General features: G+C 39.3%; 1 protein-coding gene across 1 annotated transcript in view; it reads right to left on the bottom strand.

Annotated features, from left to right (window-relative positions):
• Positions 1–3,959: 3,959 nt before the first annotated feature.
• LOC114478590 (forkhead box protein O6-like) overlaps positions 3,960–16,856 on the bottom strand; it is a 55,641-nt gene continuing 42,744 nt past the window's right edge. Inside the window, exon 2 of the mRNA XM_028471758.1 lies at positions 3,960–6,496. Coding sequence (XP_028327559.1) covers positions 4,865–6,496 — 1,632 coding nt within the window. The 3' untranslated portion in view covers positions 3,960–4,864. The remainder of the gene's footprint in view (positions 6,497–16,856) is intronic.

Genomic DNA, 16,856 nt, shown 5'->3' with positions numbered 1-16,856 from the left:
ACATGTACCCATTAAACTGTCAAAAAGTCATAAAATGTAGAGCAAAAAACAAAAAAACTCATTGAATGGGGTCAAATTGAACCCAAGTATAATTATTTTGACCTTTTGTGTATTTTTCCTTTAAAATGTATTATTTTTTTTTATCATATTGTATATTTGTGCTGTCATTTGGCCTTTTTTGTGTATTTCTGTTTGTTTGTAGTACTGTGGATTTGCTGAGTCATTTTTTTGGTGTTTTTCTTGTCATTTTCTGTAATTTTGTATGTTTTTTGAGTAATTTTTGTTGTCGTTTTGTGTCATTTGGATTATTTCGTGTATTTCTGTTGTCATTTTGTTAATTTTTGTAGTAGTTTTGTGTGTTCCTGGAGTATTTGATGTGTTTTTCTTGTCTTTTACTGTATTTTTTGTAATCTCATTTTTCAGTATTTTCTGTCTCTCTTGTCTTGACCTTATCGGATGTTCTTCTTGTTTTCCCTACTATTCACCTCTTGGACACTCATGTTATTCCATTTCATGTTTTTTGATTTTACTGCATAGAAAACGCAAAAACCTCTTCTTTTTTTTCTTTCAATTTCATTTATTTAACAGTCACCAGATGATAAGATACATTCTCTTAAAAAAGAAATAGACAGCAAAACTGATATTCTGTTCAGATTTCAAAAAGTATTTTACAATATTTTTTTTAATATATAGATTTTATACAAAATAAAAGGGATACGGGCTGGGGCGACATCTTAAAATAACAAGAGAGAAAGAGAGAAAAGAAGAAGAAAAAAGAAAGGGACAGAAGTTGACTTAAACAGATACCACATTTATGAGTGACAAAGACCAGTCTCTTTCATAAATAAATATAGGAAGAAAAAAAATAGACATCATATAGCTCTCTTTCCAATAGCAGGGCCTTGCTGAGCATTTTGTAGCATAGGGTAAAACATAACTGTCTCACGAGGTCCAGCCGTTGATGAAATATCCATGCGTACTGTATATCACCAAGGGATTAACTGGAACCAGCGCAGCTAAATACCCTGAAATAAAGGTATTTCACCTCAACAATGGCTCTGATCATCTGTGCCGTGCTTGACCTTTGGCTGTAAGAATAAACCCCGCCCCCTCACTCCACTCCACGCCTTTCTTTTGTTTCTTGAGTCAGAAAGTCTCCTTGAGGGAACTGGAAAAGAGCGGCGTCCCTTTTTTTTCTCTTGTTCTCAAGACCAGACTCACACATACAGAAGCCACTGAGCAGAACATGCGTGGAAAAGGGGGCGACGTCGGGTCACACTGCACCACCATTGTCCTTTCACTTGTTTTTTTTTACACCGTAGATCTTTCAACACAGTCCTCGTCAGTTATTTCAGAAACCTAACATTACAACAACACTAACAAGACAACAGAAAAAAAACACACACACCTGAAAAGAAAGGAATGGCTTTGTGAGGTGAGATCTCGCTCTTTCACACACTTTGCCAATTACACTGGTTTGATTGTTTACTCGTGACTTTTCTTCTGCTGCACTAGAATCTCAGGGAATTGTGGGAACACATGAGAACAAAAATGCTGATGGTTTTACAATGTGTGAACACACAAACTAAGGTTACGTTCACATTGCAGCCAAATACGACCCAAATCTGACCTTTTTGCCCACATGTGACCTGTATCTGATCTGTTAAAGACAGTCTGAACGGCACAATTCTGATTATTTCCAATCCGACCCAGGCCAATGTCATATGTGTTCCTCAATCCGATGCATATCCGATTTTTTGCAATGTGACTGCAGTCTGGACGGCCGAAGCTCTTTCTATGCGACTCTTACGTCATCACCATCCAAAGATGTAGCAGCATCACAGCTAACGGCTACAGCGATAAACACGGTTCTCTTCTGTTTCACTCTCCTTATAGTTATGAAGTGCCGACTTCTGTTGAAAAGAAACTTTTTCAGTGCGACACACAGTTCTACACTGGACGCCAGGGTTAGGGTCAATCATAATTGTAATTGCGTAATTGATAATTAATTGCAATTGTGCCGTATTTATAAGTGTGAATGTCATTTATAAAATCTGTTGCTGTCGTAATCGTAATTAAATTGTAATTTAGTTCAGATAATTGACTTTGTAATTGTAATTACAATAAAAACTCTATAAAAATTGTCAATTATAATTCAATGCAAAACTGAGTAACCATGTTACAGCTCTATATGTACAGTTCTACACATATGTAGTTAACAATTATTAAAATATGTTTCATATTAAGCTTTCACACATTTAATCATTAAAATAACATTTAATCTAGGGCTATACTGACACACAAAAGGCTCAGACACCCACACCAAATATATTAAAATCTATATTTTCATTCATAAGGTAAAAAAAAACAAGGTAATCAAGAGATCGGAAATAAATTAGATGATAGCTTTTTGTTTTTAGTGTATTTTACAGCTGATTTAGGACCCGTTAGCATAAAAGATGCTAACAGAAAGCTAACACAAAGGAAAGTTTTATTAGATTATTTTTTTCAGGCTCAGTAATTGATATACATTTTAATTGAACTTTAGTAATTGAGACTGAAAAATGTGTTTGACCCCAACCCTGCTGGAAGCCTCCATATTTACTAACGTAAACACCGTACGTGCCTGTGGGTTCATGGGTCACCTTAGGACCTCTTCTGAGCAAGCACGTCACTTCAGGGTCGTCTTCTGTTCATACTCCAAACTGATTGAAGATGCATTTAATATGTAATATGAATGACAACAAAAAAAAATCTGATTCTTAAAGGAATCCTAATTGTGCACTAAGACCTGCAGTGTGAACGTAGCCTAAGTCTGATGAAACAACAGGTATTTGATCTTTATTTGTACCTCCACCATCATCACCTTTTTTTTACCTATCGGCCCGTCTCAGAGCAGGACAAGCAGGAAGAGGAACTTAGCGTTAATCACCGTTTTCGTCTCACTTTCTCGGTGCATTAGGGCTGAAGCAGCAGCCGGTGGAGGTGGGGGTGGGGGTGGGGTTTGGGGGGGGGGGTGAGAGATGGCAGGACAACACGTTTGACTCTCAATAATGGCACATCGCCGCTGCATCACTTTGGAGATTAAAAGCAAGATGCTGAATTTCAATCAAGCTACGCTAATGGCTGGCTGAGAGGAATGGCCACTTTGTCAAACACTGAGAAGGAGAGACTTGAGGAACGCAGGCAGGCAAGGCCGGACAACCTGATGGGTGAGGCTGCGCGGTGACAAGGTGATATCAAGTTTGAATTGGAAAAAATTGCAAGCAAGTTATGGTAAAAAAAAATGTTTGAATGTCCTACAAACAATTTAACCCAATTAATAAAAATGGTCAAATTTAGAAAAAGTCTACTTTAAAAAGTGTCTTGGGTTGTTACTTCATGTACTGAATTGGCTGTATTGTATTAATTATTGTTTTTCATTTTAATGAGATATGCAGGGCTGGGATCAATTACATTGTTCAGTTACTCTTATGTTTTCAATTACTCATGTTCAATTACAATTCAATTACGTTTACAGTCACCAGCATTTTTCCCAATAATAATTAATTTCAATTACTTTTTTATCCCCAAAAAGTCAATCACAATTACGTTCCTAATTGTTAAAGTTAAATTACAATTAATCACAATTACCGAGACTGAAATAAATAACCTGATAAAAGTTAACCATACTCTTGTGTTAGCTTTCTGTTAGCATCTCTAATGGTAACGGGTCCTAAATCATTTGTAAAATACACTAAAAACAAATACCTATCATCTAATTTATTTCCTATCTATTGATTACCTTGTTAGGCTTCCTAATCAATGAATATATATGTTTTGATATTTTTGTTGTGGGCGTCTGAGCCTTTTGTTGTGTCAGTATAGCCCAAGATTACAATGTTTTTAAAATGGTCAAATGTGGTAAAGCTTGATATGAAACATATTTTATTAACTGTTCACTATATATGTGTAGAACTGTACATAGTACATTATATTTGACAATTTCACTCATTTTTCATGGCAATTACAATTACAAAGTTAGTTATCTGAACTCAATAACAATTTAATTCCGCCATTTTTTTTTTAATTACAGTTTTAATTGTGCCATAACTGTGACTAATTATCAATTATGTGATCGCAATTATAATTGACCCTAGCCCTGCCTATAACCAATTTAATCAAATTATCAAAATTGTGAAATTTAGAAAAAGTCAAATTAAGAAAGTGTCTTGGGTTGTTATTTCGTGTACTGAATTGGCTGTGTTGTATTATTTAGTATTTTCAATTTAATGAGATATGTGCAGAGAAAACACCAATGCTCATTGAGAAAAAAAAAATATGGATTCAATCACAAACAAGTGAAAAAATTAATACATTCCCTTCTGCTTGCAATATTAGCATATAAGAAAAATAGTCCAATTTTGAATCATTGTCAGGATGTGACACTTCATCAGCAGAACTTCTGATTTCCTCATTTGTTCCTGTCAAACGACGCACCACCTTACAAAACATGCCAAGCCCTGTCAGTGCTGCTCTGTGAAGGCATCGCACCGCAAAGATGTGACCCACTTGCAATAAAGTGCATTCAGAGTTCAGTTCTCATGGTAGATGAGAAGCGATGTTGAGCAAGCACAGCTGAGAGATTGTCATCACAGTATAGCTAATATGAGGAAAAACCTAATGTGACATGAACTAGATCTTTCGCTGGAGAGAAAAAGGGGGGGAGCATAAAAGGAGGGGTGACAGTAGAACTGCCAAGACAACAAAGGGGGGTGTTTGTGGGTCCTATAGTCTTTGTGTCAAGTTAGGAATGTCACATTTGACCACAGTGCTTCATGGGTAGAGTAGTTCTTGTCGGGACACATTGTCGTGACCTTACACCTCAGCCAGGCACCCAATTCTGATTGCTGTGGGATTGCTGCGAACCAGCAAATCCACTCATTCCCATGGTCACACCCATGCCCATCCCCATGCCAATGCCAACCCCTTGAGCTAAGGAGCAATCAAAGTTAAAGTCCATCTCTTCCCCAGAGTCCATAATGTCGTGGAGGAGAATGGACTCCACGTCACAGTCTAAGCTGCCGTGGAACATGTCAATGTCCAGGTCAGCTGGTAGTCTCTCATGGGGGAGTGGTTGGTGATATCCGTAGTAGTTGCTATTGATGCCACTGCTGCCCATACCTTGGCCATGGTGGTACAGTCCATTGGTCAGGCCTTGGTGTTGTGGGTCAGTGTAGTGGTGGTAACGAGGGTGTGGGGCGGTGGCAACGTGACACGAGTCTTGGGGCATGCCGAGCATTCCTGCTGGGTTTGGGGGTAAGGTTGTAGACGCAGGAAGGTGGGCGTGTGATGGCGGGCTGTAGAGATACGGGGCTTTGTTATTATATACCTGTAAATGATTGTTGTTTGCCCTTGGGGTGAGGGCCACGGCCCGGGGAGGAGTGTGGGTATGGCGCTGGCTGAGGTTGTGACTGTTGTGAGTGAGGTTGGATGCATTGTTGTGGTTGTGATTTGAACTGTGAGTCCTGTTGTGGCCATGACTATGAGTTCCATTGTGATGAACGGGATGGTTGGATGCTGCTCCGTTACTAGTTGGCGCCATCATTGGATGTCTGTCTCGTTCCTGGCCCAACATGTCCTTAGAACAGTACTGCTGTCCGGTTGAACCTCCTGTGAGTAGACTCTGGAGGGCATTGGTGCCGGAATATGCTCGCATTGTTCCAGAGAAATTGGATGGTTTGTTCTCCTGAATGGTCTGCATGGGCGAGTGGTGACGAAGCATCCCCAAGCCCGTTGACCCATACATGCCCGTACCGTAGGCGCTCTGCCCCTTCACTCCAGAGTTATAGTGATATACAGAAATGTGATGTTTGTGTCTTCCAACTGCTGAAGGCTGCTGGTGTTGCTGAGGACGATGGTGACGATAGCCGTCCTCCATGATCTGCTCATCCAAACTGATGGCACTTGTCAGGTTTGCCAACTGTGGGAGCTGCTCGTGTTGTGGACAGTGATTTCCTGCCCCTACAGAAGGAGAGCGGGCACTTGTTGGTGACGGGTAGAGGTGAGGGGAGGTAGAACAGGACATGCCATCTTCCTCTGGCTCCTCCGGTTCTCCCTCAGCAAGAATGGGTGACAGACGCCCACTCAGGGTGGAGGCTGAGGAACTTGCCCGGGAATGAAGATCTGTCCAAGTGTCAAACTCGCCCTCGGGCACTGATGCAACTCCGGCCCCAGGAAGGCTTTTCCGTGATGGGCTTCCATGGTCCGGGGAGCTCTGAAGCCCAACAGCAACTGACCCAGCACCAATCCCAGGACGGCCAACTCTCTTGCCCCGAATGCGACCTTTGCTTTTGATGTATTTTGTGCTGTTGTCCATTGAAACGGCCCTCCGCCGCGGGGATTTGCCCATCTTTCCACCGTCTGGGTTCAGCATCCACCAGGAGCTCTTCCCAGTTCCTTCATTTTGCACCCGGATGAAGCGCGTGTGGAGGGATAGATTGTGCCGGATGGAATTCTGCAAAACAAAAGAGGGTAAATTTACTATAAATCTCTACAACAAGTGACACAAATTACCAAAAAAGCAAAAAATATGAATAAAATCTGGACTTTATCTTTCTTCTTCTTTGGACCAGCATATCCTGATTTGAATAGAAGGTAATGAACAAGATAATAGGCAATGTTACGGTAAATAATGGTTCAACTCTATTTGTTGCTGTAAAGAACCAAAACTTTTAAGCTGTCACAACAAGGGCTCTGGATTTTGATTATACATATCTAATTAACAGATTAATTCACCTAATAAAAGCTAACATAACTTTTTTTTAAGAATTTGTAATATTATTAAGGACATCACAGGAACCCAATTAAAAATGCACAATAGACACTACAAATATCTATTTAACATTCTGATATCAGCAGGTAAAAAGACCATAACCAGACACCTACCCCCCCACAATTAAAGAATGGGAGAACATAGTTAATGACATTTGTATCATGGAAAAAAATTCTCCCTCCGATTACAAACAGAAAGATTTACCCAGTTGTGGGCAAATTGAACATAAGATATTTTGGATATAAATTGAAAAAGGATTTGTTGCTGAATTGTCTCTACTGTATCTATTTGTACTGTATTATAGTACACACTCCTCGGTTATGGTTGTCAATAGTTATTAAAGTAAAAAACAAAAAAAACAAAAAAAAAAAACAAAAAGAACAAGGGAAAGGGGTATACTGAGAGAAAAGTGTTTTAAGAAAGTCATGTCAGAAGCTGGGTTTCCATTACAAATTTTCGCAAAATAAAAGCGATATTTCTAAATGTCGACAAAGTATAATTGCACTTTGAACGTGTTTCCATTGAAGGTTTTTTTGGAGCCTCGTAACTCCCGTGAAATCTCATCACGTGAGACTTCGCCGCAGGAAGACGGACGCTCCAAACACTCCTTATAACACTCCGTATTCCTGTGTTATGGCACTAATCATTTTTAAGCATAATGCTAAGAAATGTCCTCTTCTGTCCACACGTACCACGTCATGTTTTCTCTGAGAGAAGTGGTCATGTGACCAGGTAAATCTTGTTCTATGATGTGTATTTGCAGAAAAGGTGTTTTCATAACGCTTTTGCGACACATTTCAATATCAAAACGTCTGAAATACCTCCTCATGAAAGTATAACAACTTTTTTAGCAATATTTGAGTGCTGTTTTCCAAATTCAGGTGTTTCCATTACCAGTTTTTATTGCACTGTTTATAATGGAAATGCAGCTTATTTTACTGTGTGTAAACATGACTGTTAATGCGTCAAATGCCCTTGAACCTTTCATAAATAAAGAATTAAAAAAACTAAATTTACAATAGTATAAGTTGGTTATATTAATGCATATTTGGGCAAAATTATCAAGTCATAATGAGAACTCTTTTTAGATTCACAGATGATGCAGAAGTAGACGTTCATTCCTCCAAGCAATGAATTTCAAACTGTCAGGAAATAGAGAACCCACTCAAAAAGCTCCGACATGTTTAAAGAGTTGCTACAGCTGACCTCGTCAATCTCATCCAAACTGAAACAACCTTAAACTTAGTACTGAGATGATCTTCTGTACCTTTATCCTCCCACTTTCACTTCTATCAATCAATCTGTCCTCCTCTTATTCTCCTTTTCAGACTGGCCAATGTAAGTTGGTAGGGTTGGTGGTAGCTACTGTATGTTTGAAGTGGGTGCCAGTCTGGCTCGGTGCCGCCCCCTCGTCTCTTTCTTTCGCTCTCAAAGCATGAATTGGTAATGTATTGCGAGACAGAGCCAGGGGCCAGGAAGGCTAATGGATGTCTCCCTCCTCTGACATGTACCTTCAGAGTATATCTTCCTTTATTTGCTCTGTATCCTATTATGATTCCGATTTCATGTTGTGCCACACAAGTGCAACACACTTCAATTAACACTGATCCATGCCTCGATCCCTATGCCTTCAATTACACTGTATGTCGCCAATTACTTTCCCATTATGGTGTATTTCAACCCCGTGCATTGACTGGCACCATATTTTGTGATACGTAGATTATTTTTCAACATTTACATCTGGCAGATTGCTGAATGTTGAGGGAGCAACGTGCAAGAGTCTGTTGTTGCAATTTTTGCTTTTTTTTGTTGTATGCATGAGGCATTTTGATGCTCAAGCAGGAAAATATCAAATCAAAAGCACCTCCTGTGGTTTGAAAATACACTGGTACAACAGATTGTTTCAGATTGAGGGGTACTCATGCTTCCACCGTCCCCATTATGTTGTGGATTATTTGTATTCACACAGAATTGTACTGCAGGGGGGAAACAAATAAATCAAATTGCAACGGGGGAGGAAAACATAAATGGGAGGCAAACTGGATTCAGGTGATCTGCGAAATGCCTCCTTGGGTTATCTGGCTGTGACACCTCCGGCATTGGGTAACCATGGCAACCGGGTAAACGTGCAACAGCAGAACTCTATCAGAGTCAAGAGAGTCAGAGAGAGAAAGGAGAGAGAGATGGAGGGGAGAGCAGCGAGATGGGGGAGGGGATGCGAGAGGCGGTGGCTGTTTGATGCTGCTGCTCCAACACTAAACAGCCTTTCATCTTGTCAGTGCAGGTCCGCGGGGGATGCCCCGCTCTCGGCTTCTGACGGCTCATCTACGTGCCGCGCCAGCTCCCCGTCTCACCCCGGCTGGATCATCCGCCTATTATACCACTCCAAAAATCATCCCTCATTGCACCCCCGCCACACATGCATGCCTGAATTAAAACATATGTAATCTCTCTTTGCCCATTCCACCACTGAACTGGGGCCACCTTTCTGACAGATGAATGAACCACTTCTGTGTGTGACCTGTCTGATTCAAATCTAGATTTATCCTCCTTGTATGAGGGACGAGCAGCTCCCGTGGAACTTGGTGGGATTTGTCATCATCCCAAACCCTCTTTATCTGATGAATCCACCTGCTAGAGAGATTTGAGAGATTTCAGATAGTGGCCAGCAAACGGCATCACTCTGAACAACATCATCATCATCATCGTCAGCGGCTGCTCGCCTTCTGATACGGAGCTTTCCACTACACGATTGTCCCCGTCATCCTGTATGCGTGTGTGTCTGTGGCATGGGTGTGGTTCCATCCACCTCTCGCTCTATGAGTCAGGGGCAATTTGGCCAGCCTATGGCCCTCACGCCCCTGAAACAGGCAGTCACTGCTAATCCCTCTCCATCCCAGAGTAATCCCAGACAATCCTGGGCTAATCCCAAGTTGATTCGGGGGCACTCCCAGCTGGGTGTCTCACAGAGAGCCATACCAGGTCACTACCAATGCAAACGGTCTCCTGGATTACCAATTCATCACCATCATCAATACAATGTACAATTATAAGATAGAAATCTGATAAAGAATATAACTTTAGCTATGCATGTTTTATTGCAGTGGTTCTCAAAGTTTTTTGGCGTAGTACCCCCTTTCTCTTATTTCTAAATCCAAGTCCCCCCTTTTGTTCGACTACAATCAATCAATCTTTATTTGTATAGCGCCAAATCATAACCAATGGTATCTCAAGGCACTTTACAGCATTTTGCTTAGAAGAATTTCTTTTTGTAAATGAGTGGAAAGAAACAGTATTTAATGCAGTGGTTCACAGCTATTTTTGGATCGTGACCCCATTTTGATATTTAAAGAATTTCTGGTGACCCCAAAGACTTTTTTTTTCTTCTAGAATTAGTTTTTGATTATGTTTGAGCTCAGATTATTATTTTTTCTTACTGAACTAGATATATGTTTCACAAAATGCAGTTGTTTAGGATTGTTTGTTTAGCTATTCTCCCTGAGGGTCTACATCACAAACTATACATACATGACAGCTGTACAATAAAATGTACAAATAATATTCACACTGAAAATATAACCAAAATAAAACACCATAGCCATAATAATTGGAAAATAAGAATACTGTAATAATCAAAAAAATTCAAAAATCCATTGTAATTTTTCAGAAATTTCAGGCGACCCCAATTTAAACTCTAGGCTACCTCACATGGGGCCCCGACCTTAAGGTTGAAAAACACTGATTTACCAGCTCCTGAATAGATTTATTTCTATAGTTTCTATTATTTCTAGTAATCTCACGCCTGGGGTGGGACCAAGACTGACACTTTATTTGCTCATTTTCCTCTCTCTCTCTCGCTCAATACCCCTTGTAGTGCCATCGTGTACCCCTAGGGGTACAGGTACCCCCATTTGAGAAACACTGTTTTATTGGATGACTTTCATGGTAATATGTATGTTTTTCATGCTGCCATCTAATCAAACACTTTTACTCCTTACTTTGTCCTTGAGGGCTGACTTTGCCATGTCTTCAACCCCCACAGGTTGAATTGAATAAAATTGAAAACTTTATTATATATTAAATATTCATAAAATGGAAATTCTCTTTCAGCCCACTGGCTTGCGAGGGAAGACAAATGAAGCACAATCTAAGCACACAATGGCAGGAGAACACACACACACAGATTACACATCTGTATCCAGCACCTTACCATTCAAATCATCTCTCTTTAATACCATTGGCCCTGGTATAAAGGGCTCTAAATAATGAATGAAACTGTGACTGGGCAGTCAGATCCACATTGTCCCAGAATGCACCACAGAACAGATGGACGAGCGCATGGCTTTGCTTTGTGATCAGGCACATCCAATTTCTTCAATCAGCAAAGACAACTAAATCAGGCAGAAAAGGGTTAACTCAGCCATGGAGTAAAAGAGGTTAAGTGCAAGAGTTGATGGATCAATCAGAGCCAATTACGGTGAACAAAAGCGTTCTTTAGTGTAAAGGAAAATAGCTTGGGATCAACTCTCATTAGAGTCTAAAGTCCTGATAGCTGATCTGGCTAATAGATACTCAGACTCCATGTCTTAAGATTAAACTTTTAAACGCTTTACACGACATAATGACATTTTTACAAAGTTAACAACAAGAGCAAAACTCCACCAAGCTCCAAATCTGCTTTTCTTCAGATTTAGGCAGTTATCTAGATCAGTGGTTCTAAAACTTTTTTGACTCAAGTACCCCCTTTCTCTTACTTCTGATTGCAAAGTCCGACCACTACATTTTGCTCAGTAAAAATAAACATTATAAAACCCCATATTTCATGCTTTCAATTGTTAAGTACCCCCAGTAGTGCCGTACCCCATTTGACAAACACTGATCTAGATCAATGAACCTGATAATGGAAACATGATCATTCACACTTTAAAGGCTTGGAAGAAATTTCTATGGCCAAAAAAAATTACACAATAAATCCAAATGTATAAAATGCGCATTCTGGATCCGATCTGGATGAAATTCAGTAAAGTCATTGATGAACCAACCCGGCATAACTGAGTAAAATTTCATGAAGATCTATCAGTTATGAACTGAGATTTTAATTTTTGAAATTTTACTAATTTTTCAACTAAAAACTAAATTTAAATACCTAAAAATGTGAAGAGTCGGACTAGGATCAATAAACTACACGACTTTATACCTAATCAAATATTTATTCAGCAGAAAAAATGGGTTCTAGGGTGGACTCTTATAAGATCCCTTTCTCATCATTTCACCAATGATGAAAAAGGGATTTTTTATTTTTTAAATACTCATATAGAATCAGTATATTGATCCAGATCCCCACCAAAATGTAATGGAATCTTCCAGAAATAAATAAAAAATATATTATTATTATTATTATTATTATTATTATTATTATGTTTTGATTTATTTTGTTGCACTTGTACAGTATGTTACAAATTGCAAATAAAAACAAAGTTTAAAAAACTGTTTATATTGCACTACTTTTAAACAAACATAATGTGTACAGTTAACAGTGCAAAATTAAGCTTAAGAATGATAATAAAAAATACATTTAAAAAAAGATTGCACCAAAGGCTAACTGAATGACACTATTACAGAGTGCAGAGCCCATAGTATGAATCTAAATATTGCCGACAAGGTTAGGTTTATTTAATCAGGGCAACCAAAATCGTGATCACGATTAAAATGTGATTAATTGTGCAGCCCTAACGTGAGTGCAGCCTGTTAGTCCTCAGAATTAATAATGAAAGCTGCGTATATGAAATAAGGTTGTTTCATATGGGTGCACTCATTGCAATACACCCCCCACTGTTCATACAACAATGTCCGACTGTTGCAGACTCTTGAATTAAGTGACCGTGCCCACTTATCAAATCTGGCTTGAAGCCAATCGTACCCCTCGGATGCCATCGGCAAAATGTCAGCCAGGCATAAAAATCTGGAGTGGATGGGGGAGGGGCATCTAGTGATTCATCTGGAATAACTTGATTGAGTCGTGTGGGTTCAGCTGTGCAAGGGGGCACCACAGGAGGGGGGAAGGTTCTGTATAAAAAATGGGTGGGAAATATAGTGGTACAATCCAGGGGCCTCTAAGTGAAACACAAAAGGGGGTGCCCTCAAAATCTTTATCCCCCGCCTGATTACCCTCCATTAGGCCCCCATCAGAATTCACCGAGGGGCTTTCTCGTTCACTCACAGACGGGCACAGAAACAGGTCAGATGTTTTTTTAGGACCCATCTTGTGGTAAATGTGCACCCATTCAAACGGGACGGAGTGAGAAACCAAGCGCTGTGAATGAAGTCTGGGAAACGGGCAAAAAAAAAAAAGAAAAGCACTCACCCGATTCAAACAACCTCAAGGGTGAAGCGGTGTAGAGCACTCGCCCGGCTAAGAACACAGCAGCTGTTCATGTAGTAGCACCGGGTAAAGACTGGTATCACCCACCCAGACATTTCATACAGAATGGAGCCGTTATGTATCGTCAAAGCGTATTCTTCCATTGTGAACATTCATTTGGTAAAAGTGAAATCAAGGGGGTGAAACAGAAGCGTTAACCGTGTTTAATTGTCAGTGTCTGGATGTTTTTTGGCTAGTAATCGGGGGAGGGGGATGTTTCAACAGAAGCAGTTTTGTTCAGTGCAGAAATGAGTTTTGTCAGCTAAGCCTGTCTCCAGGCTATTGGTGGAAATTAGCACCAGCTAAGTTTTCCTGATTATTTTTGTGATTGATGCAATGGGCTTGCATTCTCCCTTTAAAGGGAAATAAATCATTCCGGCCCATCTAGATTAATAGGGACATGATTGGGGGAGTTTGATGAAGATACACAAATCCAATTTTTCTTTCTACAGAAACGAGCACTGAGAGTTATTAGTGGAAGTGGATACAGGGAGCGGTACAAACCCAATATTTATACTGCAAAAAATATTAAAATTTCATTATTTGGTAGAATACAACGTTTTAAAAACACTGTACAAAGCTCATTGAAAAATCTTACCCACAAATCTGCAAAAAATAGAATAAATCATTAAGAGAGAAAATAATTATAACTTGTGAGGAAAACCCAAATTGAGAAAAGTGCATTTCTGTTCAGTGGGGTCAGACTATGGAACAATCTAAATGACAGTATAAAATTATCAAGATCACCTAATATGTTAAAAAAAAAAAAAAGAATGTGAAATGTGAAATGTATTATGTTGAAGAAATATGAGACAGAAGTGTAACTGTGTTGTGGTTTCAAATGCGTTGCAGTTTGCCTTTATTTAATGTAATTCATTTTTTATGGAGGGTTTTACTTCTTTCTGTACCTTTTCATTCATTTTTTCTTCTTTTTTCAATGTGGAGGAGAAAGAAATGTGTTTTAATGTCTTAAAGACCCACTAAAAGGAATAATGGCTGCACGGGTATGTCACATTGGTCATGTTCACATGGGAGCTTTAATTCTTCTTTAATTCAGAATAAAAGTTAAATCCTCTTTAAACTGACCTTGTAAACACGTAATTCCAAATGAAAATATAATTCCAACTTAAACGATTCCTCGATCTTGAAAACGCTTAATTCTGCCCTAAGTTAATTACGGTCGTTCTGGGCATGCGCGACTTGCCACGATGACGCGCTGGTGACGGCATAATCCAAGATGGCCGCCCGGACTACAGCCGAGACTATTTATTTAATAGAAGCCTTAGAAGACATGGATATAATGTAAATAGTGGATGGTCATTCATGCGAACACATGGATTTATTATACACACGGACGTCGGCAAACGGAGCAGGATTCACTGTCCCCGTACTGCATCCACAGGCTGTAATATCACCAAGTTTATCATTGGACCAGTTCTTAGAGCTACTATATTTACCAGAAATAAATATTTAATCATGGTTATTGTTTTCTGGCATCTTAGTGGGCTTCATTTACCTGTGAATAGTTCCTATCTCCTTCTCCTGCTCAGTGGACGAAAGTGAAACCATATGTTATCGTCAAGCAGCTGTTTTAAAACTACAATCAAAATAAAAGTGAAAACAGTTCTCATTATGTGGTCTTCTATGTTGTAGCTAAGAATAAAAGGTTTGTTGTGTGTTCTTTTTCCGGTATAGACGTGATAAATCACGTTCAGAAACCTTCCCAACCCCCAGACCTAAAGAGGAATTGAATAAAGTGGTTTATCATGTAAACCTCAATTCAGAATCACTATTTCCATGTGAACACGAAGCAGAACACTTTCATTATGAAAAAAAAACATCATGTAACCGTAGCCAATGTTGTATGACGATGCGATCTTTCAGATTAAGGGAAAAGGCATGTGAGCCAAGGACAGTGACTACAAGAAAGAAAAGTAGGGAACGTTGATGGATGTATGTGTGTGTGTGAGAAAGAGAGAAAAAGCTAGATGTAGCTATTTGGCAGAGAAGCCCAGAATCAGATGATGATTAAAATCCCTTAAGGAGGCTTCTTTAAGAGAGACAGATGGGCAGACAGGCCTGTTTTGGAATGCAATCAAATTGAAAAGATTAAAAAGGAGTGTCTTTTATTAGGAGGTGAGAAACAGTTACTTCTCTGCCACATGCGATCATCGCCTCCACAGACGTGGTCACGATTGCATTGGCATGCGAGGCACATTCTGGTCCTCGTCGAGAAGAGAAATAAACCTGGGATTAAGAATTGAATCTCTCATCGTATCACTGTAGGGTCTCTGTGGACCGGCACCAAACTGTGGTGTCTTTCTGAATGAACTAGAACATGTTCCCCCATTGTAATTCAACATTATCAAACTATCTCCAGAGTAGAAAGTAACGTATTACAAATACTCACATTACTGTAATTAAGTAGCTTTTTAGGGGGACTTGTCATTTTTTTAAGTATATTCCTAAATCAGTAATTTTACTTGTACTTAAGTACGTTTTAAAAGACGTAAAGCAATTTGTTACATTTCTACACCCAACCGTTACTGAAATTTTTTTTTTTTTTTTGTTTTAAAATGATCAACGGACATTGTGAAACTACAAAAAAATTAAATGACCAGACAACAATCAAATGCATCACATCATAGCCAACCAATCAGATTAAACGTAATGCAGTTCATAAACGTAGCTATACTTAGAGCCTGAGATTTTTAATTTTTTTTTGTCTGAGTGTCATTTTATTTTTAAAAGAATTGTAGAGTTTGACAAATATTTTATTTTATACAGATGCTTTTGTGGAAAATTAATAAGGTTCAAATTGTGCAAGATTTGGTCTCTTCCTTTTTACGTTTATACATGAGATGTTTACTGTATGTAAGGGAACCGTGGCAAGATGTATTACCAAAAATAAACATTGGGCGTGAAAGTAACTAGTAACTTTTTATTTTGAGTACTATTTAAATCAAAATCAAATTGAGCTTTATTTGTCATTTTGCCAACCATACATAGTAGGGCAGACAAGATGAGAGAACGTTCCTCCAAGATCCAGTTAAAAACGTACATATCTCTCATACTACACATACACGCATACTTGTACTTGAGTATTTCATGTGTGATTTACTTGTACTTGTACTTTTACTTGAGTCGGATACATCAGTGCTCCTTACACCTCTGGCCAGCTCTTACTTTTCCTCCGAGAACGAATGGAAATCACTAACAGTGCTTTAGACTTTTAGATATTTGCAAAAAGACGAACAAATGTAGCCCCTTGACTGCCATCACACAACAATAGGCTGAGTTTGCACAGTGAAGGATTCAGGCACTGAAAAAGGCTCCTCTATTATTCCAAAGCAATGCAGGTGAGCGTTCTATCAAAAAGGGTTAAAATAGAAAGCGAGTGTCTGCTAGCTCCGGATCAGGAAGTAGCTTGCGGTGAGGGGTGTAATGCAGTTAGTAGGGGATTCCTGTCGAACTGTTCTCTGATTGCAGCCAATGGCATCACCATTGTGCTGCCCACCCCCAATGCCAAAGGACCGTTTGGCATCAGGGTGGCAGGGTGTGGGTTAGAGAAGTGCTGTCACAGCTTTAGTGGATAAAAATAGATACTGACAGATTAGAAGA

This window comes from Gouania willdenowi, chromosome 16 (assembly GCF_900634775.1).
Source record: "Gouania willdenowi chromosome 16, fGouWil2.1, whole genome shotgun sequence".
NCBI lineage: Eukaryota > Metazoa > Chordata > Actinopteri > Blenniiformes > Gobiesocidae > Gouania > Gouania willdenowi.
Note: the sequence above shows the minus strand (reverse complement) of the source record. Positions and strands in the feature narration are given on the sequence as shown.